The sequence below is a fragment of the Cygnus olor genome, chromosome 15 (genome assembly GCF_009769625.2).
Source record: "Cygnus olor isolate bCygOlo1 chromosome 15, bCygOlo1.pri.v2, whole genome shotgun sequence".
Taxonomy (NCBI): domain Eukaryota; kingdom Metazoa; phylum Chordata; class Aves; order Anseriformes; family Anatidae; genus Cygnus; species Cygnus olor.
The window spans coordinates 13,741,291-13,766,721 of NC_049183.1; the positions used below are offsets into that span (position 1 = coordinate 13,741,291).

General features: G+C 48.4%; 1 protein-coding gene and 1 long non-coding RNA gene across 2 annotated transcripts; both read left to right on the forward strand.

The window, feature by feature from the left end:
- Positions 1–4,842: 4,842 nt before the first annotated feature.
- LOC121078541 (cytochrome P450 3A8-like) lies at positions 4,843–17,819 on the forward strand. The gene is made up of 13 exons (XM_040574831.1): positions 4,843–5,000; positions 5,991–6,084; positions 7,203–7,255; positions 8,543–8,642; positions 9,129–9,242; positions 9,426–9,514; positions 9,973–10,121; positions 10,655–10,782; positions 11,117–11,204; positions 12,230–12,390; positions 12,592–12,818; positions 14,288–14,450; positions 16,651–17,819. The coding sequence occupies exons 1-13, from the start codon at positions 4,930–4,932 to the stop codon at positions 16,744–16,746; spliced, it is 1,533 nt and encodes a 510-aa protein (XP_040430765.1). The 5' UTR covers positions 4,843–4,929; the 3' UTR covers positions 16,747–17,819.
- A 2,914-nt stretch (positions 17,820–20,733) lies between these two features.
- Positions 20,734–21,630, forward strand: LOC121078459. Its single transcript, XR_005824576.1, has 4 exons — positions 20,734–20,876; positions 21,016–21,075; positions 21,158–21,327; positions 21,517–21,630. It is a non-coding gene; the product is annotated as an uncharacterized LOC121078459 (long non-coding RNA).
- The last annotated feature ends 3,801 nt before the right edge of the window (positions 21,631–25,431 follow it).

Below are 25,431 nucleotides of genomic sequence, written 5' to 3' on the forward strand. Positions count from 1 at the left end.
AACCCTGTCAAACAGGAAAGGATTCATATTCTTTGTTTAACAGGAGGAAATTGAGGCACAGGCCAGCTTTGCCTATGGGACCAAGCTGCAGTTTGCATGCCCGAGTGGCCTCAGTTGCAAATGTCCTCGGCGCAGGGCAAAGAAAACCCATCTTTCTTACAAAACAGCAGGATGAGTTATTTTTGGGTCTCAATAAATTGTCTTTGTTTTCCAGTGCTATCACTCATACCATACCAGGGGAACATGACTGACCTAATTAGAGATTAATTCCAACAGCACAAGACTCAACTGGTAAATACAAACTTTTTTTTTTTTTAATCTTGGGTTCTTTCTTGTGTACATACAAGAACGTCTGATTGGTACAAACACCCTGGAGGTAGGGGCCGGGGAGGAGACGGGCAATTAAGAGTAATCAGAGAAGCTGAACTATGGAAAATATGGGTTGAAGCAGGGCAAATTTCCAGACTGATTTGTGGCACTGTGACTTAATCGTCTGGGAGACCTTATCCTCTGGGATACAACCTCATGCAACCTGATGGAAATTAGGAAACATTTAACCACCTACCATGGAAGGGACCGGGAAAAGAAGGATTCAGCTTTTCAGTCCTCCATCTGGCAAAATCCTTCCAGGCCGATCAATGAAGGTGCTTCCACTGATCCCCACCACAGAAGAAACAAAGGAGGTGAGAAGAAGATGTCTATGTTTCACTGAGCAGGTCAGGCTTAGCCCAGCCAGCACAGTGCCTGCTTTTAGTCACGGCAGAAACCCTCCAGCTGGTGGTGAGTGAGAATTCTCCAGCCTAGCCTGCTGGGTTTCTCAAGAGGGATCATGCCCGGCCTTCTTGGATATGGCTCACATCCAACACTCGCTGATAAGGAGCCGCTGGCACTGAATGAATTGTGGGCCAAGCAGCCCTGTCACGCACATGCTGCCCACGCGGCAGTCATGGTGTGCTCCAAGAAGAGCCACCACAGCCCAGGAGCTGTGGGCCTAACTCTGCTCGTGGGCCTTGATGCCCTGCTGAGAGCCGGGTCTGGCTGGGCACACACCCTGGCTCTGCAATCACCACATGTCCCTAACATGTGCCATGATATGGGGTGGGTTTGGGCTAAGGGGACCATAGTGGAAAAGGCTGGGTATTTCATGTTTTGAGCTGGTGTCGTTAAGGCCATGCCATGATTCATTTACTTATTTGTTTGTTTGTTTGTTTGTTTTTCTGTCTGGACTCATGATTTTGAAGCAGCTTGGCACAAATTGAGGTCATTGTGAATGTGGTGTTGCCCCTTCACCCTCAGATAGCTTTGTGTTGAGCACCGGGTACTTCGTTAAGGGAGGCTGCAGTGCAGAGACAAGCTCTTCCATCGCACCAGGCAAGACGTGCAAAGGATGGACCGTCCTTGGCGGAGCTGGTGTCAGAGAGCACTGCCACCCCCGTGCTTCTTGTAATTGGCTTTATGTGGAGCGCTGGCTGTGGGTTGTAATTTTCTGTCTTTGCTAGGAAATTATAGAGGAGTGAAAGGGAGATGGGTTTCAGCTGCCGACGCTTCGGAAGCCTTCAGAGGTGTTACAGGAGTGGAGAGTTTTGTGTGTGGTGCTTGCCCATTGAGGCCTTTCTGGAGGCTCGTGTGAGAGCACGGCCGATCAGAAATTTGACTTCAGGCAGAAGACTACAGTGAGATGAGAGGAACATAAGAAGAGAGTTGTTAAATGTGCGACAGTCAGTGAAGGACAGTTTGTTTGTCAACGCAGATACTTTGTCCATTAGAAGTCTGTCGTGTGTTACAGTATGGTTTTTTTGTTTGTTTGTTTTTGTTTTTTTTTTCCCTAACTTGTGGAAGAAATGTAAACCTTGGGGGGGTCTATGGTACTGCTTGGGGTGGTCATCAGCCCAGTGGTCTGCGTCCACGCAGGACTGCTCTCCCCTTTGTGTTTCTCGGTCCCGTTTTTGCCAGCCGGGTGGTGGTAACATCACCTTTCCTCAGGGAAAGACTGTGTGGTTTTCAAACCTCTGCCTCTCCAGGAGTTTTTACAAGCAGAAGGGCATTTTCATTTGTCAGCCCTGTTCCTCTGAAGTTCTGCATCTTCCATGCCCCATCAACTCAGTCATCAGTTCCCTGATGCTCCAAGATGAATTGCCATTCCTGTGACAGGCCCATTTTTGCAGCTGTGACAATACCGGTGGCTGCAGCCAGCTATCACCACCCAAATCACCTTCTGTTTGTGTTAAGCGTGGTGACCAGCAGCCTGTGAATTACCACACACCTTCCTTGCTGCCCTGACCCGGGGGAGCAGGGTCACACTGAGCTCCCCCTGGTCGCCCTGAGGTACAACATCACAGCCTTTTTACAGCCCCCTGCACACAGCCAGGGCTCCCACAGGCTTCTCAAGAGCCCTTGGGCTTTCTTATTAACGGGAGAAGCAGCAGCACTGTGTTGGTATCAGCATGAGGGTGATGTCAGAGGAGCTGAGGCCACAGCTGCTCGTGACCTGGAGGAAGAGGCTCTGCTTGGACCGCGCTGGTTCCTCTGTGGTCGCACGCCGTTAACCCTGGGAATGTGGCTGTGGCTGCAAACCATCCCAGTCTCATGTGTTTTCTGTGACCCCGTGCACCGAGAGGCTGCTGGCCACCAGCGTGACTCTTACTGCTGGGGTTAACAGCTCTCGCAGAGACATTGCCTATTAAGGAAACTATTAGCTGAGCTGGGAGAGGGGGGGAAAAATGGACAATTTTGTGAATCAGTCAAAATTAGAAGAGTTGACATCAGCTTGGCGCAGTTATTTTTCATTTGTCTTAACCTGTTCACTGCACACCTGAGGTGGGAAGCACCCAGCACGTCCCGGTCGGTACCACAGGACTCTGGACCGTGCCTGTGTGCAGGCATTCACCGGGTGCCCTCCAAGCCCTCAGATGTTTCCAGAATCATCCTGCGGAGAGCCTTCCGCTCCGCGTCTTCCCTCCTGGGTGCCATTTCAGTGATATTCTCATTACAGAAATAGCCTCAGTAAGGACATGTTCCCCCATCACGTCTGGTCCAAAGGGCTGTCTAAGTATAGCAGGATTGCTTTAATACCCTCATTTCATATAAAATTATGTGGTGTGTTCAGGATCTGCAGCTCTGACTGGTGATGACAATTTGGGGGGAATACCTAATTTAGTAAGATAGGATAAATTCCCCCCTGCTCCTTCTGATTTTTCTCTTGTCAGACAGCAGCATATGGGTGGTCAGGGGCTGAGCAGACCATGAAGGGCATCTTCTCAGAGGAGATACGACTTTTATTGACTGCGATTTTTCTCAAAGTCTGTCAAGCCAGAGAGACAACAGTGCTCCAGGAGACGAGCAAAAAAATATATATGTATTGAAAAATTGGGTAAGTAAAGACTTTGTAAAGGTTCAGCAGCCAGGCACAGAGCCCAGTGGATGTGGCTTTCAGCTGTGACCCTCCACTGCCCAGCTGCAGGAACATCTCCAGAGCCACAGCAGCGTGTTTTCCCCTCCTGTATGTGGTTCCTTCATCACCGTGAGGTTGTGGGGAGGTTTCTACTGGGAGGGGACGTGCTCCTCGTGTGGTCAGGATGGTGCCACTGTCCCCTGCCAGCCCCAGCGCGGCGGCACCGTGGGTTTGTTGGGCTCTGAGTCTTGTTTGCTCCTACTCCTGGTTGGTCTGTTAGACTGTCAGTCACCTACAGATGAGTAAATTGCTCCCACCAGACCCATCTGCGATGAAAGGAGTGATTTCCTAGTGTGTGAAGCTGCTGCACAATTTATTTACTTTCTGAGGGAGCGAGAAGGGGGGCTAGCCTCTCTCTTTGCTGAGGCTTTGCCTCAGTTTCTGTCTGAGAGGAGAAAATACCCAACCACAAACCCACCTCCCGCTGAGATATCACACCAGTTATTAGCAGAGGTAATTGGAAAATCAAAGGCTTTGTGTGAGGGAAGCAAGGCAGCTAACCCGCGCCTGCAGCCCTCGCAGGGACACATCTGCCCCCGAGCACCTCTAACTGCAGCCCCTGACATCCTGCTGGTGCTCCCCAGCATCACCCATGTGGGGAGAACTGGACTTTGGATGTAAAGATACAGGATAAGTGCCCAGGCATGGCCTCCTCAGGTCCAGGTGCTTTGTAAGAGCCCAGCAAAAGGGAAGTAAGGTTCCTGTCACCAGGCGTTTGCAGCCCCATGCTGACGGGGTTTTGGCTGCTCAGTGCAATCTGGGGAGCAGAACTCAGGCACGTGCCCCTATAAACTGCTTGATTGATTCCCATCTGTCATTGACTACATAAATCACCAAGCACATCATGGCCATGCAAAGCTGGGGACGTCTGAGATGTTGTCCTAGGACAAGTGTCAGTGCTGCCTCTTGGCTCTTCAATACAGGCCTGGAGGTGAGCCTGGACCTGTTTTGCAAACATTAGGGCAGAGGCAAAATATGCTGTTGGCCCAGGGGCACGGCCACACGCAATCTGTCTAGGAACCTGGCAGTTCCTAGCATTGCCTAGCCCCTCCCGATCACACCGCTTGATAAAAGCAAGGGACGTGGTGAAAGCACAGCTGGGCTGAGTAGGGCTACGGAGAGCACAGCCGGCAGCAGGTGGCTGCAGCAAGAGCAGCGGGCAGCTCCCTGTGCCCTGCCGGAGCCTTGCCGCTCCCAGGAAGGTGTTTTATGGATGTCTTCCCCCTTCGCTACCTTTTCCCCTGCTGAAAATTGCACCCTCAGCAGTTTCACGTCACAAAACCTTCAGGGCCAGGCATGGTATTGGTACCATCCAGGGACGACAAATCTGCCCAAGGGTTAAAGTCTGAGCAACCGAGGCAGCACAACTCCTCCTTCCACGTCATCTGAGCGCAGCTGCAGCTGAAGGTCAGCCCCAAACCTCATAAACCCAGGCCTGGGCGGTGCAGGAGACAAGTGCTGTCAGGCTGGGAGGAACGATGAATCTCCTGCCAGACTTCTCCCTAGCCACTTGGACACTCCTCATCATTTTCCTTAGCCTCCTGGTCCTGTGAGTAGAGGCTGGTCCCGACGGGTGCCTGGGGAGGAAAAGTCCCTGTGCGTGGGCAGCCAGGGCTCACAGGGGCATCACACTCAGTAGGAAGTGCCCTGGTGCATTAATTACTGTTAAAAAAACAATCCTGAGTCTTTCCATGCTACCTGCAAGGCTGAGATGGGGGCTGATAAAGGGGGTGGGTGGGACAAAGGAAATCTTTGCTGGAGGAAGTCAGAGAGCATTGCCTGCCTCCCTGTCAGCAAGAAACAATTGGAAGGATTAAAAGGAACTTCTGTGGTTTTTGTTTTTGTTTTGTTTTCTTTTGTTTGTTGTTTTTGCTTTGCCACACGGAGCCAAAGGGAGGAGTAATTCTGCTTTTGCTGCAGCAAACTGCCTGGTTGCAAAGGGCTGGGCTGTGCAAGCTGGGAGTGAGTAGGCACTGGGTAAAGTCTGCCCTGCTTCTGCCAGCAGAAGCCCCTGCTTAAATAGTTATGCTGGCAAAATTGCCCTTTTGCTTACAGCACTCATGGGAACTATAGGGAGCTACACAGGCAAAAACGTAATTTGGCTTTTTTAATTTATGCCCCTGCTTGGCTGCTGTGCTGCTCTGGCTCTTCCACCTGGGCTTCACAGCAGGTCTTTGTAAAGCCAAAGGCAGGTCTCAGCTTGGGAACTTGGTCCCACTGAGGCTCCCTTCGGTCTCCTGAGTCACCGTTGTCTGACCTTGGCAACGAGATGCAGCCCCTGAGCAAAGGTCTGAGATGCCTAGGTTTGCCTAGGCTGGGCTGCAGCTGCTATCAGCCCTTGTCTTGTACAGAGATGTACCCCAAATGGTCTTGGGTTTCTTGCAGAGGGAGAGCAGCCTCAGCAGGTCTGTCACTGCTTGTCCATAATTTCAGCTTTTTCTGTGGGGCAAGAAGCAGCTATGTAAGCTGCTCGCTGTGCTTAGGGTGAAGAGTCTTCTCATTATGTGAACTTATCTCACACACTGGCTTTGCTTGGCAGCTATGGGATATGGCCCTACCAGACCTTCAAGAAGCTGGGCATTCCTGGGCCCCGGCCTCTGCCGTTTTTGGGAACACTCATGGAGTACCGGCACGTGAGTATGGGCAGCTGCTGCTCCAGATCTGCCTTGGGGGCTTACTTGTAGGTGGCACTGTTTTTTTCTATTCTTTGGGCACCTCTTTGCCTGTTCTTGATTCCCTGATAATGGCAATGACGATTCCAGGTAGGAAGCTCTGTGGATACGCAGAGAACGCAAAAATTACTTTAAGGTTCTTACTGACCTGAATGAGGAGTGTTGTGTTTTTCATTCACTTCATAACTTAAGCTATTAGCTCCCCTTTAGATTTCTAGATTTTTCTCCCACTCCCCAGCAGCTGAAGAACTGTTGGAAACAGGAAAAAAAAATATTGAGGAGATACCTAAAGCTGCCGATTTCTGAGAATTGTGTACTTCTTTGTGCTTTGGGTCAGACCCCAGCAGTGCCCTGTCCTGCCATCTGTTGCACCACCCCAAAACTAAGCCAGATGAATAGATTTCCAAATAAAACAAGTATGACCAAGTTAGCAAACCTTACCAAGTAACTGGGTATCAGCTGGTTCCAGATAACTGCCCGCAAACGCAGGATGAAATGTATTAGCTTCAGCTTCAATGGAAGGGGAGTTTTACCTTGTGTTTGCTGAGTTTACAGCATGATACATGGTCTCTTACTAATGGTTTAGTTGATGCATGGTGAGTGTTATGTGTCCCAAAAGTTTCATCCTTACATGTAACATCAGTTAAAACCTTAATGGGAACAAAGGAAAACAGAAGAGCCCTCATCACTCTGGTTCAGTAACTACTGTGGAAGATCTCAGGAGGATGAGGCAGTAGCAGCTCTAACCTGTTGAGATGAAGATGAAAGGACGTGCTGGGATCTAGTTCTGCCTGCTGACTCTGCTCACACTAGAGCTGTGTACCCTGTCGTACCTTGTCTTCATTATATTTTTAGCTCTGGTTGGCTGGTGGAAGTTGAAAGTGCGGTTTTCTTTCTCTGCTCTCTTTTTACCTCCAGCGCAAATGTCCCCTCAGTGTCTACGTGGCTCTTAAGGGCTGCCGTGCACCCGCCAGCCTCTGCCTCTGAGGATGGGTCCGTGGGATGCTCCCAGCTGCAGGCTGGGACCTGCTTTGATCACTCTTCACTTGCAAACTGTTCATATCTCCTTTCTTTTGCAGGGAATCCTGAATTTTGATCAGATGTGCTTTGAAAAATACGGTAAAATCTGGGGGTGAGTTTCTTTCTGCAGAACAAAATTCTCTGTTTGGGGTGCTTCTCTGTCCCAAAATAGAATGGGAAAGGGAGGATTGCCACCATGTCCCTGCACTGTCATTCCAGCAGTGATGGCTTGGGACATGGGGAAAAAAGAGGTTCACCATTGAGAAAGTCTCCAGCCTTCTCTCTTGCTGGGGTGGGATGATGGCAGCCAGCTGGGGGGGGGGGGGGGGGTGTCTTGATTTTTTTTTTTCCCCCGCTTTGGGAGCAATCAAAGCTAAACAGTGGTGTTAGTGACCTCGGGGACAGGCAGCTCCCCCATCCTCCAGCACCCATCACATCAGCACGGCCGGGCCTTTATCTCTTAGCTCCAGCTGCATTAGCGAGGGAAGGCAATGATAATTTCCCAACCATGCAGCCTGCCCAGAAAACTCCACTGCTGGTGTCAAACTGAGCCTCAAGCCTTTGAAGCCGCTGTTGTGTCTGTCTGAAGCAGAAAGCGAGCTGCAGGCTGCTGTGGTGTGTTTCATCTTGCTCCCTGTTTCTCCCAGAGTCGGGGCACGAGCCACCTTTAAACCTTCCTCCTGCTCCCTGCCCAGCGCTGGCTCTGTGCGGGCAGGATTGGGGCTCTTATCGTGCTTCTCCTGGGAACCTCGCAGAACAAAGCAAAACTGGTGCACAAAGATCATAGGAACTTCATGAAACAGAGCATGTTTTTGGAAAGATTAAATGTTCTCAAGCCTCTTGAAGACGGCAGCTTCCCTCGGCTGTGGCCCAAGGCTCCTGCCCTTTGGCTTTTAAGTTTTCCTGCCTCTGGTGACCGGAAAACAGAAGAGGCAGATGAGACTTATTTTTTTCCCCTCTTATTGCCTTGTAGGCCACGCAGGGAAATCTCTTTACCCCACAGGTGGACATTCAGTATGGGCTTATTGACTGCAGCCACCAGTTACCGAAACACAGCTCAGACAGCCCAAATGCGGGGATCAATGTCACAGCCAAAGCTGCCTTTTATCCGAACACACACTGCTTTGGAAATCCTTCTCTAATAGCACAGATGATGGCTAGAAGTGCTCATGCTGTCTGTGTTTGGCACTGTACTTTTTTCCCCTCTCTCCTGTTTTACTGCATAATAAACCCGTTTCAACCCCATCCCTTTAGCAGCTTTGTCAGAGGGGACTCAGCTGGCCTAAACCCTGCGGGCTGCAGCGCTTGTTGCGCAGCGCTCTGCCCCTGGGCAAAGCAGCCTGCTCTCACTCCAGCTGCCCATGAGCAACGGACTGACCGTGGCTTTCTCTTGGCTTAGGATTTTTGATGGCAGGCAGCCTGTGCTGGCTATTCTCGACCCCGTCCTCATCAAAACCATCCTGGTGAAGGAGTGCTATACCAATTTTACCAACCGCCGGGTGGGTATCTTGTCCTGTGTTTTCCTCTCTGGTGGGGAGTGAATGCAGCAAGAAAGGAAGGTTTCTTCTTGGTTTCTGTTCTCCTTCTCTGCTTCCGAGTCTCTCTGAGCCCTTCAGCAAGTATTTGCTCTCTGTTGTGCCCCACCTTATTGACAGTACTGACAACAAAACTCTGCCAGGGAGGTGGAGAGGCCGTTCTGGCTGGGGCATCAGCCTGGATGTACGCTAGAACTGAGCTGTTTCTGCCTCTTGCACTGCTGTTTCCATTTCTGTTGTTTGCTGTTTGAGGTAGGGCTGCTATGACTACAGGGGCCAAGTCAACACTCCATAGTGGTTGGTTTTTTCTTTTTTTTTTTTCCTTTTTTTTTTTTTGTTCGTTTGTTTGTTTGCCTCTTTGCATTGCTGTAATGTCAATAGGAGGCAGAAACCTTCACCCATTGCCCTGTATAACCACGTCCCTTTCGCTGTGAAATTCTCCTCGTGCAGAACTTCCGTCTGAATGGAATCCTGGAGTCAGCCCTCAATGTGGCTGAAGACGAGAAGTGGAAAAGGATCCGCACGGTGCTGTCTCCAACCTTCACCAGTGGGAAGCTGAAGGAGGTAAAGCAGAGGCTGCTGGTATTTTGCACCAAAAGCTGGAGGAGTGCTGGGACCTGTCCCCTTCCCCCAGAAGCCAAAGACTCGCTCACCGTGGCCTGTGGCAGACGGCAGCATGGAGCTGCCCAGCCTTGCTTGGAGAAGGTGAAAGAGTCTCAGTTCCTTCTGCTTTGGTTTGCATTTCAGATGTTCCCTATCATTAAGCTCTATGGTGAAAAATTAGTGAAAAACATTGAGAAGAAAGTGGCTAATGATGAGTTCGTGACCGTGAAGGAGTGAGTAACTCTGTGAGGCTGACAGGAAAGAGTACGTATTCGGTGTGGGAAAGGAGCTGTTCTGGAGAGACATTTCAGGGTTGGACCCAGTGATCTCTGGAGGTCCCTTCCAAGCCTTACAATTCTGTGATTCTGTAATTTCCATGCTGCAGCACAGAGCCCTTCTCAGCTGTGCTCCTCTGCAGTGGGCCTGCTGTGCTCTGCTTGGCTCGGGCTGGGTAACTGTGCTGGGTTCCCCATCTCATTTTATTGGGGATGCATTTCAAGGCAGCAGTTGGGCCCATTCCAGAAGCCCTGCAAGTCACAGATGTGGTATTTTTACATGCCATTTTTACAGTCTCTTTTACAGATTAAAATGTAAAAGAGCTTCCCTCTCTCAAGGATTGCTCCTAAATTGGCTATTATTCACTGTTCTGGTTGTGCTCATCCCATTCACTCTTTTTTTCTTCTCTACTCAGCATTTTTGGAGCCTACAGCATGGACGTAGTGGTCAGCACTTCTTTCAGTGTGGATATTGACTCCATGAACAACCCCAATGACCCCTTTGTCACCAACATAAAGAAATTTCTCAAATTCAGTTTTCTAAACCCCGTGTTCCTATTATTAGGTATGACACACCTCATTTCATACAGCCCTGAGTCGGCCACGTGCGGTGACCACCTGCATTTCCTTTTAGCTCCCTCAGTATCTGAGTCCTCTTTGACATCTGAGAGGTGCACTTTGCAGGATTACATTCACCCTAGCAGGACTGTAGAAATATTTCCCCTGGGAAATCACAGTCAAGATATGTACAGCCCTGTGTGGGCCTTTGCTCCACCTTCTTACAAGCAGAGATCCTTTCTGCAGTGGAGAGCTGTTGTTGTGTATCACCAAGAGCTGCACTCAGTGCAGAACTGAGGACATACCATAGTAGAAAGCCAGGAGATTCTCAAGTGTTATTGCATGTCAGCTGAGGCCTGTTAATTTAATTTAATTTTATTTTATCTTTAAGAAAAAAGATCTGAAGGCAATGAAAGGCAGTTTGGGCAGTTTTTTGGTTCAGGACTCAGACTCACCCCACTTCTTTCTATGCTTCATGACAGTTTTATGTGTCTTGGGCCTCCTTGAGCTATAATATGTTGTTCACTTCTCTCCTTTTAGTGTTGTTCCCCTTCATTGTCCCAGTACTGGAAAAGATGAAAGTGACTCTGTTACCCTCAAAAGTCATGGATTTCTTCAATGGCAACTTCATGAAGATGAAGAAGGAACGGGACAATGGCTACCACGTGGTGAGTCCTGCCCAGAGGGCGTTTTCTGTCCATAGCACAGTCCTTCTGAGTGCAGGAGGGCCCTTGTCGTGCCTTCAGCAGCTGTGGGGTATCCATCTACTACTCTCCATGATAGCTCCCTGCTCGTCGAATGTGGGAGGGCCAGAAACACCCCCTGCCTGGGCTTCCACATGGAAAACGTATGTGTTCATAGGGGGTCTCCGGTCTGAACCCCAACGTGCTCTGAAGCTGGGGGGCTGTGAGTTAAGTGGGCATCTCCACAAGGAGCTCGTGCTGAACAAGGTTTGCTCCCTGCCCACTCACCTCTGCTCTGACTGCCTCTGTCTCTCCCCAGGACCGGGTTGATTTCCTGCAGCTGATGGTGGACTCTCAGAGCTCACAGAACAGCTCCAAGTCTGCTGAGGAGAATGACTCGTACAAAAGTACGTCCTGAGAGCTCTCCTGCCCTCAGCAGAGAGCAGGTGGTTCCTCATGTGGTTAAAGAATGGAAGTAGGAGAGGATTGTAGTCATTTATTCTACGGGAGTTTCAAGGTCTCAGTAGCAGGGCCGTAATGATGCTTATCACATATCAGCCATATTTTATTATATCCCATTTCCTAGGGTAAGTCCTGAGGGCCATTTATCCAACAAAAAGCAAACAGAGTGAATATCTCCTCGCGTCTTTGTTTCTTATTTTGTCTTCTCTGAAGGCCAGTGGTGTTGGCTGTATTTCATAAAGCACACAAAGCACGTATGCTGCACGTACCTTGCTCATCGACAAGCTCATCTCTGTTGCTCATCCTAGGTTAACTGTTAGATTCAGAAAATAAAGGGTCAGCCAAGGCATAGCCCAGACCATCAGCTTCTATCAAGGCAGGAAGCTTGTTAACTTCTGATATGCACAGACAGGGAATTTGTGTGGCACCCTGCACTGCAGGCTGCATCCTGGCAGCACTGGGACGCTGCTGCAATACCAGAATCCTGTATTGTCTTCATTACCACTGCCAAACTACGGTCAGGGCTACTAATCCCTCAGCAGCATGTGGCTAACCTCAGCGCTTACAGCAGTTGCTGGACATCTTCTCACCTCCAATTTTTCCTGGCACATACCCATTTTTTTTTATTTTTTTTTTCTCTCAGAGAGCACAGTTCCAGAAGATAACAGATTTTTCTAAATCAGGCTCACGCTCTGCATATCTTCACTGGTGCAATTCTGCTCTTAAAGACAGCAAAGTAACACTGCTGACCTTGACAGTGGTTTTCTGGCTTCACACCAGTGCCAGACCCACCCTGCTCTGTGCCAGAGGCTATCAGTCTAAGTCAGCTGGACATTTCCTTCACCAGGTGTTAAGTAGCTATTGATAGCATTACCTGGACTGACAAGTGGGATCCTGGATTTCTGAGGGTTAATCACACTTGTGCTGTAGATTTCAGCTTCTTACACTTGTTTTTTGTGCCTCTTTTCAGCATTAAGTGATGATGAGATTCTGGCCCAGGCTCTTGTCTTTGTCTTTGCTGGTTACGAAACCACCAGTTCCACCCTCAGCTACATCTCCTATAACCTGGCCACACACCCTGATGTGCAGCAGCAACTCCAGGATGAGATTGATGCAAACCTGCCCAACAAGGTAAAGAGGATGGGGAAACTCTGGGCTCATTCTCACCTATTTTTAGTGGCTGCTGAACCACAAACCAGGCTGGAAGCAACACAGAATGGAACAGATGCTGGAGCTGAGGTTTCCCCTTTTCTGGTTTCTGGTGTAGGGATAGGGTTTGAGGTCCTGTGTTCATAACCATCCTAAGACCTTTGTTTCCCCTGCCATCCCCAGGCTGCTCCCACATACAACACCATCATGCAGATGGAGTACCTCGACATGGTGGTGAACGAATGCCTCCGGCTCTTCCCCCCTGGGGGGCGGATTGAGCGGGTCTGCAAGAAGACGGTGGAGCTCAACGGGGTGACTATTCCAAAGGACATGGTGGTCATGATCCCAGCGTACGTGATGCACCGTGACCCAGCATACTGGCCTGAGCCGGAGGAGTTCAGGCCTGAGAGGTGAGGGCCTGGTGCGAGAAATAGCTGCACATTCGACCTGGTTCCTGGGAGGGGAAATGGCAGTGAAAGTGGGGAATGCATGATTATAACATTTAAATTAGGCATTTATCATTGTCTGACATCTAGTCCCAGCATTACCGTGAGGGGAGTTTTATGATCTACATCCATAAACTGTGCATGGAATTTAATTAACTGCATTGAAAGAAGCGACAGTGAGAGCAGCTCCCAGCAGCTGTAACACTGAGGGGTTTATGGCCAGATATTAAAACGAGAGCCATTGGGTGACTGGCATGGTGCCGTGCAAATCAGCAGTGGAAGGGCAAAGACAGGTACGAAATAAAACTTAATTTTTCAACTCTAGTTATGAAACACTCCTTGCTTTAGAGGCTCTGCCAACCTCTGGGACATGAGGTAAAGGCCTGTGGCATGCCTGGGAGACACTGGGCTTGCTCACCTTCAGGTGGCCAAGAAGGCACTGAGGGTTGGCCCAGGGAGAGCAGGCCCAGATCTGTGCCCTTGCACCATGAGCTCAAATGCCTCTGGAAGCTAACCCCAGTATGGAGATGTGGTCCCTTGTGGGACACAGCGTGGCAGCGGCATCAGGCAGAAGGCAGAGGGGGATGTGTGCTGCTGAAGTCAGCACGGACCCTTGTGGCACATGTACCTTGTGCTGGCTACAGAGGGAACCACCCCAGTGGGAGCATCTGGCAAGGAGCATGTTGCACCTCAGTTACTCCAGCAGCTTGGTCCTTACACCAGGTGACAAACGGAGAAGGGTAGATGGACAGGAAATCTTTAGGGATCACTTGCCTCGCTGGAAGTTCATCGTCGGGTTGTGCTGGTGTCTTGGCAGAGAGATACTTCGCTGCTGGCTTAATGTGGTTAAGGTTTCTACCCAGACCTCGTGCACTGGGAATGAAAAGCTTCCTGACATGAAAACTAACTGATCACTGAAAAGCATTGCTGAAAACGCTCAGTGGAAAATTCCTCTGTGAAGCTGATTGTTCTTCCCTGTTTTTCATGATGAGGAGAGGAATGGCTGGTGTCTCAAAAGCAACCCTCCTTTTAGTCACGCAGGGGGAGAACGTCTTTGTGCTCGCTCAGGCCTTTGATCTAAAGGGAAGATGTGAAACTGTAGACCTGTGTGTTTTAGGGTTTGAAATCTGGGTTCAGTTTTTGAGCTTAGAGGGAGTTCTGAGAAAAGAGTAGTTATGAAATCGTTAGCATATTTCAGGTCTTCCCTGTTCACCTGACACACCCAGAGATGCACAGCCAACTCCAAAGAGCAGGATAAAAGCAGAGGCATAAGGCATCTATTGAGACGAAAATAAGGGACTTAGCTGGTTTCTTCTAATATACATGGAAACAAAAAGCCTTTGCCTTCCCAGACCCCTCATCTCTTCAGATCTGAAAGCTGACACACCTAGAACAGAAGTTCTTTCTAACCTTACATATTTTTCTGTAATCAGGTTCAGTAAAGAAAGCAGAGAATCCATCGACCCCTACATCTTCCTGCCGTTTGGGGCCGGCCCCAGGAACTGCATCGGAATGAGGTTTGCTCTCCTCGTGGTGAAAATGGCTGTGGTTGTCCTTCTGCAAAACTTCTCGTTCAGACCCTGCAAAGACACTCCGGTGAGGATTTGGGATGATGTGTGTCATTACCTGCTCTCTGGCCCCACTGGGGTGGTCCTGTGTGCTGTCTTTTGCCTGCATCTCAGGACAAATAGAGAACAGTCCCACCTGAACATTAAATCCCTCATCCCTGAGGAGTTCACAGACTGATAGATTCACGACCACTGAACCTTGTCTTCTTACAGACCTGGGTTTTTACTGCTTCACACAGAGACCAGGGAGGAAGATTTCACTGTGGATTAGAGAGGCATGTGGGAATAACCGTATTTAAATGCTCCCAGTTATTTCAAATGGTTCAACACAAGTTACTGATACATTTTTTAAGCCTCTACAGAAGTAGAATTGATGTTGGTAGAATAAATATAGCAGGCTGAAGTCCCTGAAGTGCTCTGCTTCACCTGGGGTGCAGCTAGCTGCAGGGTGTTCAGCACCCACTGTTCCCTGCCACTCTGCCTTGACCCAGCTCAGGCAGACCCTGTTCCAGAGAGTGAATATCCCCTGCTCCAAGGCTGTGCTTTGCCACACAAGCATGGCCATTCGCTTTGAGACCCCGAAACAGCAGAATTCATTTCTTACGGGCCATCAGGCGACCTCTAAAGTGTAACAATTTTCAGCCAAGTGCAGTCTGAGATAAATTTGAATTGGTGGCTCTCCTCCCTTTGAGGCTATGGAGGTCCTTGGAGGCAGAGGAGAATCAGGGAACAGGCTCCCTCCCTCCTTCCCACCCTTTTTTGGTTTTGCGTGGGCTCCCATGATTGCTGTACATAGTGCTGATGTGCAGGCCTTGCAGGACAGGGCTGTTTGACATAAAGGAAATGTCTGATGTAATTTTCCAGCAACCATCACAGCATATCCTGAAAACAGGGCAACTCCCCATGACTCAGAGGCAGGTAGCATCTGCTGTTACTCTCGGCTGTAGACACTCAGTTTCCAGCCCCAACCTGGCTTTGCTGTCCTGGCTGCTGCAAAAGGCTCTGCCATTAATACATTTTGTTCATGAGACAAGCTTAGGAGATCAGAGTGGAGGGGGCAGCAAGTGCATTCAAAGGACATTTGTTGTATAAAACAAAAATGCTCACAGAGTTATTACTTGGCACAAGCACTCAGCTGGAATCTCTGCAGATTCAGATTGTGACTCAACTAGTAACCCGGAGGTGAAAGACTGTAATAGTCCATTAACAATGCGATGACCTATCAACCCTCCCCCAAGTCTAATGACATTTTTCTAGTCCTCTGCAATCCATAAAATTGATTCTTTTTATAACTGCCTTTAATTAAAGGGAGACAAGTTAAATATGTATTGTATTATTGGTGCCCATAGGTTTATGGGTCTCTTTCAGCCCTTTTTTCCTTCAGAAGATGTCGTGTGTATTGGATCAGAGGGGAAGAGAAATATTCACCCCAGAACATCCCTTTGGAATACAGACATGGGAGCTGCAACATCCTCTCACTCCTCCACTGATGGCACATTGGGCTCAGAGCCACATTGCTGAAATTTCCTGAAGCAAAGCTTATTGGGGCTTTTAGCTCATCTTGTCAGGCTGGGGTGTACTGCCCTTGTCCTGCTGGGAAGGAGGAGAGCTGGGACATAAGCAGCATTGCAGCGGTGGAGGTGGCTTGGTGAAGCACTTCTGCCTGCCCTGCAAGATGACTCCCTCCACCACTAGCTGTAAATGTTCTTTTTATTGAAATTTCCACCCCAAGTGAGCCTGGTGCTTTTCTGCATGAGGACACTTTTTCTTTGGTACTCAGCTCGAGCAGCTCTCTGTTTCTTCATTTCCCAGATAACTTATTGTTCCTCTAACTCCCATTATAGTCTAGCTCCCCTTAGTGCTGACACGTTTCAGCATTAAACAAAATGGCACCAGGTGCCCCTCCTCAGCTGCTGCTCCCTGGATGGATTTTGGCTGCTTTTCCCTCTGTGTGCAGCCCATCGAGCAGCATACTGAGTGCCTCTTACTGTCCATGTGGACGCCAGCATTCGCTGACCAATTCATCAAGGGCTGAGGGCTACTGAGCTCCAGCTCACATCTGTTTTACATGAGCACTAGTGATAGTCTTATAAGCACATCTGTAAAGTCAGGAAATGCACTGAAAAAGGGGTGGCTGAGATGTGTGGGGGCTGTAGGGGTTCTCTCAGTGTCATGACTGTCCTTTTCCCCACCTCACGTGGCTCTTTTGCTTTTCTTTTTTCCTCAAGATCCCCCTGGTTTTGGACACAAAAGGTTTCATGCAACCGAAGAAGCCCATCGTCCTGAAGATGGTCCCCAGAGTCCACGGTGACCTGGAAAACTGAAGGAACAGATCAGAGACTCTTGTTTGATGGTGCTTTCTCTGCCTAAATCTTAGGCAGAGACCCAGATTGATGTGTGCACTGTAGAAATGTTGGTGGTGCAAATCCTCATTTCACAACATGTTATTAGGGGGTTGGCCCGGCATAATTAAATGAGCATTAGCCTAATGAAAACTCCTCAGTCCCAGATCTTGCTGTCCCAGATCACAATAGGCATTTTGCAAGACCATTTCCGCTCAAGTTATTTGGGTGTGTTTTTTTTTTTTTCTTCTACCTCTGAAGAGACACTTTTCTCAGCAATTTGATTCCAGACACTGTCAGTCTCTTCTGGCAGTGTAATTTAAATCAGGAGAGCAAATTGCACACAGTTAAGTAATGCTACCATTGCTCCTGTTCCTACTGCCTGCTGGGCAGCTCTGTGTGTCTTCTGGTTTTATACTCCTGGGGATGCAGAGTTGTCCAGGGCTATTTCCTCAGCTGTGTGCTCTGAACCTGACAAGTGTTAAAGTGGTCGTGTCCTTGCAGGAACGAATGCCTGTGGCAAGTTTTCTGATGCTGATTTATTTAGATTTTCTTATGATTTTATGAGTGATTCAGATTGCAGATGAGTTAACTAGAGGAGCCCAGAGACAAGCAGTTCCCCCTAATGACTGGAGATTTGTGGAGTGGGAGAGAAGTGCCCTGCGTATATTTTCTGATTGTTTGCTTGTTTTACCCCGGGCACGCGGCCATCTCCCACAGAAGCAACTGTCAGTACAGGCACCATCTACACTGCTACTGTGACACCTTTTAGTCTCTGATGTGTATTAGGCCATTGTAAGACCAAATTAAGTGAATTAAAAATGACACGGTGCAGCACTGAGAGCCTTCGGATGTCCTGGGGAACCCTGGTCTAGAAGAAAGATGTTGCCTTTGGCTGTTGAGAGCTGGGAAGGCTTGCCCAGACTTTATCCTTTTTTACATTCTGGAGGACCTAATGCTCTGTAATCTCCCACTTCATGTTACTCCTCCACAAACTGCTAAAGAGAAGCTAATCACAATAAAAAGCTTGCTTACCTCTTTTGTACCCAACTGAAGCCAGTCTCTGCTTCTGCTCTTTCCTCCGTACACAAGTTAATCCATGCGTAGGTCTAACAAGCTGTTGGCCAAAAAACAGTGTGGTCTCACCATCTCTCCTAGCAGGGCTTCCTCATTGCTTAGGTGGGATCCTCAATGTACCTCTGCCTCAAAAACCAGGGCCACAGAATGGATACAGAAGCCCATTTTTGCAGTTCATTCTTCCGCTATGACGTGGTAACAACACAAACAAAGGTGCTGGCTTGCTTGTCTCAACCAGGCATTTGTCTTTCTGTGAGAGCAGAGAGGTTTGATTCCAGGGTCTGCTCCATCCTGCAGATCCGATGACTTCATGCAGGGTTCAAAGTGCTGTCCGTGCTCTCTCCTGGACACCTCATGCACCTGCTCTGATGTACCCTTCCCCATCATGGTGTCTTCTGCTTCCAAAGTGTCAAATTTCAGTGCTGGCTGAAATAATTGCAAGAGCACCTACCCCAGTCGCTACCATGTATAATAATGCTTGGATTCCTGGGGGATGAAAACTCGTTATATCCTAAATTAATCTTAGGTGTTACCTTACGTGTATCATCAGTAGTAAGAGCTGCTTGTGGAGACGCTGAGTTTAAGATACCCCAGTTCAAAATAAATGGCTGAGTAGAGCCATTGATGGTGTAAGTGTGAAGTGGTCTCCAGTGCAAAAATAGGCTTAGGAACTTCAGTCACTAGACAGGAGTTGCTTTCTTTCTTTTTATATTGCTTTTCTGTTCTGATATATTATTTTTATAGACAGAATATATATATTATAGATTTTTTTCTTTTTATATTTTATATTTTTATACTTCTGAAGCATTTAGTTGAAAACCTCAAAAGATACATAACAACCTTTCTGCAGTGGATTAAATTCCCCAGTGGAAGACATCCTTGCCTGAAAGGGTAAGGGAAGGACAAGGCTATTTCCCTCGAGAGTCAGCAATGAGCAGGGTGGGAGGGTCAAAAAATTCCGGCTTCCCTGTTTGCCTTCACGACCTGCAGCTGCACAGCTACCTTCTGCTGCCCTTGCACAAAAGCAAGGGTTCATCGTTGTTTTCTGCTGTTACCGTCCCTCTCTTTTAAAGCCATTGCACTGTGTTTGACTGCGGCTGTGATGGAGCATCTCAAGAGATAACAACAAAATATAGAGGCAGTCAAAAACCTGGAGAAAAAACAGCAGAAAAGTGACTCTGCTGCCACAGTGGTTGACAAAAAAGGGGCATGGAAAATCCCCAAGTCTCTGCCTTCAGAGGTGACCGAGCAGATGAGGGTGATGAAGTAACACAGTGTCACAGGTCAAGGAGGCATTAATGACCTCGCTAGACCGAAGGCTGTAGCTTGGCCAGTGGCAGTGAGGGAAGTCACGAGCGATGCACAAAGGGTTTTGCCTCCCTGCTCCATGCCCGCGTTGGAATTAATCACTCACACACAAATGTCAACACTGCGGAAAATATCCTTCAGGATAATCTCTCTCACAAAGCTGCTTAACATTTTAGTAATATACAGTTCACTTCCAGGTGTCAAAGGATTTCAGCCTTTCCCATCTCTGTTCAAAGGCATCTTCATCTGCTGGCACCCTGGCGCTGCTTCTCTGCTCCGATTAAGTGTGCGAGCTGGCAGCTGCAGCTTGCAATGCGGATTTATCTACGGAGAACCCAACAGCAAGCTTGTGGTGCTGCCTGGCTTTATCTTCCGCTGCCTGTGCTGGGTTCTGGCAAACACAAGGTGATGTTGGGGCATGCCAAATCTCACCTCCATTTGGCTGAATTCAGAAGCGCTGGAGAGTACCAAGTGCACACCTTTGCTGTTTCCCACTTGGGCTTGTAGGAAGGATTAGGAGAGGAGGCTGATCTGCCCGTTTGCCTTCACCTTGAATCAGGGAGTGGAGGCAGAGAGCAGTACTGCTCCCAGGCTCTGCTCTGTTAACCAGGAAACTTCATGTCCACCTCACTGTGACCAGAAGGAGAATCGATAGCAGTGCTGCTGCTAATGGGGCTGACCCACAGACAGGGGTTGCTAAACCTGGTACTGGTGGAAGATTAGGGGAAAATGGCATTGTAAAGGTTAACAGGGTGCTGTTTTCAATGATGAGGTTCAGATGTTGGCTGGGTGGGAGCTTACAGTGGGGAATTGCTCTGATCCTGGGAGCCTTCCAGCAGATAGGCACGAGCCTGGCATAGCCCGTGGGATGGGATTGATTTCTGGTGTTCCTCTGGTCGGTGCCGCAGTTCTGGGGTTGGTCTGTGTCTGTCCTCGCTGATCTGACTTCCAGAGGTGCTGAACATGCACAGCTCCTCTGCAGCCAGAGAGAAATAGAGCCGAAGGCTTCAGCAGTGCTGTGCCTCAGTTTACCTGCAAGTAAATTTAAAATATAAAAATAAAAATGTTTATAGCTAACCAATAGTGAGATCTGATGCATGCCTGCCTTTGTGCTATGCTTTGACTCAGATCCCAGAGAGGTCACAGAGTGAGCAAATGGGTTTCAATTGGACGGCACTCAACCACAAGTGCTTCAGGAGCTCATCTAATGTGCTCCAGCTGCTGAATCATGTCCCCTACTGCCCCTGAAACACATATAGGATCTATAAAAGGCCCTCAGTGCCAGCTCCTTTGCTGTGCCGATTCCCCTCCCACAGCACAGTGTTGCTTCCTAATGCAAACCTACCTTGGGCTTAGCAGCAGCTCCTGGAAAGCTCTTGTTGCTGTAAAGAGAGCACACCACAAAGCTGCAACATTCAAATCTAGCCCCACTCACTTGTGCTTCAATTACTTAGGCCGGTTTTAAGCAAGAGCACCCACTTACATTTAATATGGTGCTTGGAGTGGTGTCACTGCTGGGTTTAATGCATGCTCCAGCGCTCTGCTGGCTCTCGGTCCTCTCCCCCTGCGGCACAAGCCAGCGAGCGGGGACGTCTCTGGGCTGTCCCCTGCTAGGGCAGCCCTGCCTGCCACCAGCCCTGCCTGCCACCAGCCGCAAGCCACTCGGAGCTTTCCTGACCCTGACCCCAGCTCGCGATGAGGTTGTCCGCATGATTGCTGCTGTTGCGGTACGAGACCTGCAGTTGAAGAGAGGCAGGCCTCCAGACAGCCTCACTGAACGCTTGATTCGGTTAAAATCGATGGAATAATTAGCCCACAGAGTCTGCCCAAAGGTCAGGAAGCAGTGATTTCTTTTTTTTCTTGCAGCAGCTTTGGTCCTGAGCTCTTGCTTTAGTGCAAGGATTGCAAGCAAAGGCACTTCAGCAGGTAGGTTATAAAAGTGTTATGACTGCTGGTATTAAGCTGACAGGCTAATGTGACAAGTGCTTAACAAGGTCTCCTAAAATAGAGAGGTAAATGCTTTGCAGTGCTGGTTTCTCGGACAACCCCGAAATGAGCTGACGGGCACGGCGCAGGCTGGGCTGGCTGCCTGGGAGGCAGAGTGCAGGAGAGCCTCGGAGAGCGGCGTGGAGGAAGAGGAGGAGGAGAAGGATGCCAGGAGAAAGAGGACGGGACCAGGTAGGGGCACCCTGCTTTCGCACCCTGTTCTATCCCATGGCCCCAAAGCTCGTCCCCCCTCATCCTCTCCCCCTCTGTCACCCAGCCCTGTGCTGCTCCCCGTGTGCTGGCAGCAGGCGTCTGCGGTGACAGGGGACACAAAGACGGTGCCATACAGGAGAATCCATCTTTCCCTCTCTCATCCCACAGGGGCACGTATGCTACCAGCTGGACACGCTGCATCCCGCGGGCTGTGTTTGCAGAAACGCTCTGATCTCTCGTTTTTAAGCCCCACGTTTCAATCCCCCTCGGAGCGAAGGTAAACGGCTGGGACGCTGCTTTGGTGGATTCAAGGTTTCAAGTCAAACAGCAGTCATTTAACCACTCTTTTAAAGTTCATATCATTTGAATGTCATATGTCAAACTAATGCTACTTCCAGTGAACGCAAATAGATATTTATTCCCCTCTCAGCTGTCCAGCGGTCTGACATTCATTATTGAAACATTGCAGCTGCCAGGGATTGAAATTACCTGTAGGAGTGCATTGAGCAAAGCCTTCCACCTCTTTAAGGGTTATTCCCTATAATACGTTTTAGTTCAGGCTCATTTTACAGCTGCTCTTGGTCTGCAGTTGCTTTTTCCTATGTCTGAACAAGGTCAGGCATGGGCTTTTTGACCATTTCTTCCAAGACAATGTTGTAACTTCATTTTTCACAGCTTGTCTTTGGCTCGGACTTGCAGTCACCGCGCACCTTGGTGCAGCTCCAGTCCCTGAGGGGCCAGCACTGCAAATTCTCTTCCCGGGGGGTCCCAGGCAGGGATTATTATTTATTTATTTATTTCATGCATTATTTTGCATGAAATAGTCAACATTTTGTAGCTTATTGGGCACTAAAATATTCAGTTGGCTGTGTGCGAGTTCAGGAACAGAAGGAAAGACAATGGAGATGACTAGATTAGTCTGCATTTAGACATTGCTCCAAACTTCACAGAGCAATTTACACCTGTACGAGGGTCCGTGGAGTTATATTGAATCAGACCAGGAGCATTTTACAGCCACTTTGCATGAGCATAAATGGTAGCATAAGGTGCAAAGGAAACAGCCAGCCGGACAATTACATAGCATCTTCACACGCCTTATTAATTCTCATTACATTACCCTCTGTGCTGAGACTCAGCATCTTCCCTTCCCCACGAAGGGAAGGACGGGTGAGGCTGCAGAGCCAATTTAGCCACCTGCCAAATGTACAGCCTCTGGCTGCTGGTAGCTTCACTCCTTGGGTCTGGAGAGCAGGCTGCCCCCTGCCAGTGTCTGAGAAGCATCTTGCTAAATCAGTGATGGAAATCACAGCTGTCTCCTGCCCTACTGGGCTTCTGAGCAACCTGTGATGTTACAATCAACCACACCTATGTCTTTTTATTTTATTTTATTTTATTAATTTTATTTTTTTATTTTTTTTTTCTGAGCTTACCTCCATAGGTATCTCAGGAAGGGCGGGGGTGGCGATATTCACCTGAAGACCATGCACCCAGTTCCTGCCTGATACTGAAATTCCTTAAAAGAGAGCAGCTCCTTAGCACTCCCAGAGCTCATTTCCCACTCGGAGCCACTTGCTTAAAAGCTGGCAGACCTGAACCTTTCTAGCCAAAGATGACCAGAAGGACCCAGTGAGTGCTGGGCTCCTCAGGCAGCAGACAACTTGAATAGTCAGACCAGCTTTATGCAGCTGGGAGAATGGCTATCTGATGTTCTTTCTGGGAATCTTATTAATGTTATCTTATTATTTCATAATAGATATAACCCATGTGCTAGGGCTGGCAGGCTGTAATTGGGCCTTGCCAGGGAATTACTCATATTTTTCATTCTTGAAGGAATGAACAGCGTATTCGGTTACGCTAACTACCTCATTTGTGTGGATTCCATTCACTTTATGTGTCTCGCTCCTGAAGTATTATGGCTAGGGCAACGATTTGTCACTCGAAGTAAACGTCGGAGAGTCTCGAAGCAGATGCTCTCTTCTCCCAGCGCTGAACAGACGCTGTCACTGTGTTCTCCTCTCCTTTGGATGCTGCAGAGTTGCCCAAAGGGTTTTTGTTTTTTTTTTTTTTTTTCCACAGAACATGCTTTGTTGATGGAGATCCACATCTCTTCTTCCAGCTCAGAGTCTCAGGGTGCTGCAGCAAAATGTGGAGCTCTCTGAAATGGGGGGACAATATTATTTATTCATTGTTGCTTTCTAAGTCCTCTCTGCCTATTCAGTAACCTTTATCTGGGCCTCAGGCCTTTTGGGCTGACTTGTAAAGCACCAGAAAAGGTAGAGCATCTACCCAAGGTCTCAGCCAAAGAGGTTTTTTTACTCTCCACAGGGTGTAAATGATAGTTTCAGCCATAACGAACCCTCCTCCCAATACTTACAATTACACTCTTTTGTGTGCGTGTCAAAGCACAAGCAACATATCCTCGTCAATAAAAGTCCTTCCTAATTCCTTTTTATCCTCCCCAGGGGAGTCCTTAGAGCCCCATGGATCCTTGAGCAACCCTTTAATTCCTCCCGCCTCGGCCCTCGCTGCAGCCAGCAGTGAAAATGCTGCTCCTGAACCAGGCTGCGGTGACTGCTGGACGCCACGGAGCATCACCTGCCCACAGGGACGCAGCTTTCTGCAGTGTTATCAGAAATGTTTCCATGCATTTGTTTGCAAAATGTCTTTATCCAGCCAGGAGAAATGTCCCTTGAAGTCAGCTAACCAAATAAATAAATAACAGTCAGAGACAATAGAGTGGAAAAGTTTCTAGAGGGAAATAAGTGATGGATTGGAAGAGATTTGAGGCTGTTATGGTATACAACTCAGTGCGTGATGTGACAAGAGAGAATCCTCATTGTGCCCCTTCCTGGTCTTCCATTTTAAATGAAGTCCTAAAAATGCTGATTTAAAAGAGTTGGAGAAGCAAAACAAAATAGGCAGATGTACGGGGTGACTTTTTTTTTTTTTTGTAGACTTTAAATTTTTTTCATAATACAGCTGCTGGTAGCTGTGTCAGAATAGAGCTCTTTGACCAGGGTGCAGAAGGGATGCTGGAGCTGCTGGCAGTTTTTTAGTGTGCTCATGCACAAGTCTGAACAAAGAGAGCAGTGATTTCACTTTTCAACCATAGTAATAGCAAGCAACAGGAATTGTGACCTGGAATTTGTCTTTGCATTCCAAGACCATCCTTGAGCAGTCTGTGGAGACCCAGGGAAAACAGCTGATTAATGCCACCATTAATGAAAATAAACGCAGCATAAAATTCCAAGTACCAGGACTGCTTCCCAAAGCATCCAGGGGTGAGGGATAACAGCAAATGCAATAAAGCAGAAATCTACTTTGACTGTCAAGGGATAATGTTTCTTAGCTCAGACCCAGGCCTGTGAGGGGGAACATACCATCCATAGCAAAGCAGTCTGCGACCTTGAAGTGCTCATATGCTTGAAAAGCGATATCAGAAATGCAGACATGAATGTTATCGGTGGCTGTTTCCCCCCTCCCAGCCCCTGCAAAGGGTCCCGTGTTATCTCCTGCACTGCACAGGACCTGGCTGCTGTTGATGCCCAGGGTGCTATTGCCCGAAATGCAAATCAGAAGTTTTCAGGTAGGTTTTGTGGCAAAATAGCAGTAAATATTCTGCCCACCATCAACAGGCAGATTTGTCAAGGAGGTGCCTGTAGTGTGAGGGGCAGGGTGTTCAGGTATTTGTGTGCATGAGCCCGTGTCTGGGAGAAGTCTCTGCCTCTTTCTCATGTGTGTATTTATCTCACCGATTTGACCAAAGGAATTACAGGATTGAAAGGAAATTAATAGCTTAGCACCCAGTCAGCTTCTTATTTTGAATCAATCCATTCTTGTCACTTGGACTGAACTAAATAATTAATCATGCTACCTAAAAATAATTACGGCTAATATCACAGAGATTACACTAGCCAGTTCTAACAATAATGTTGTTAAGAACATCTAAATAACCCTATATTTAATTACAGTCTGGCTTGTTTAGTGATGTACAGGTTTGGGGCTTGCTCTCACTGCAAATTTGGGCCAGTTACATTTATTAAATGAGAACTTTTTATAGCTAGTGTTCAAATTATCAAATAC

Excerpts from the sequence above, each read along its gene's own strand:
- LOC121078541 (XM_040574831.1), top strand. The coding sequence starts at position 4,930 with ATGAATCTCCTGCCAGACTTCTCCCTAGCCACTTGGACACTCCTCATC. Across the intron at positions 11,205-12,229 it reads GGAGAATGACTCGTACAAAA|CATTAAGTGATGATGAGATT; the intron begins GTACGTCCTGAG and ends GCCTCTTTTCAG. Across the intron at positions 12,391-12,591 it reads ATGCAAACCTGCCCAACAAG|GCTGCTCCCACATACAACAC; the intron begins GTAAAGAGGATG and ends TGCCATCCCCAG.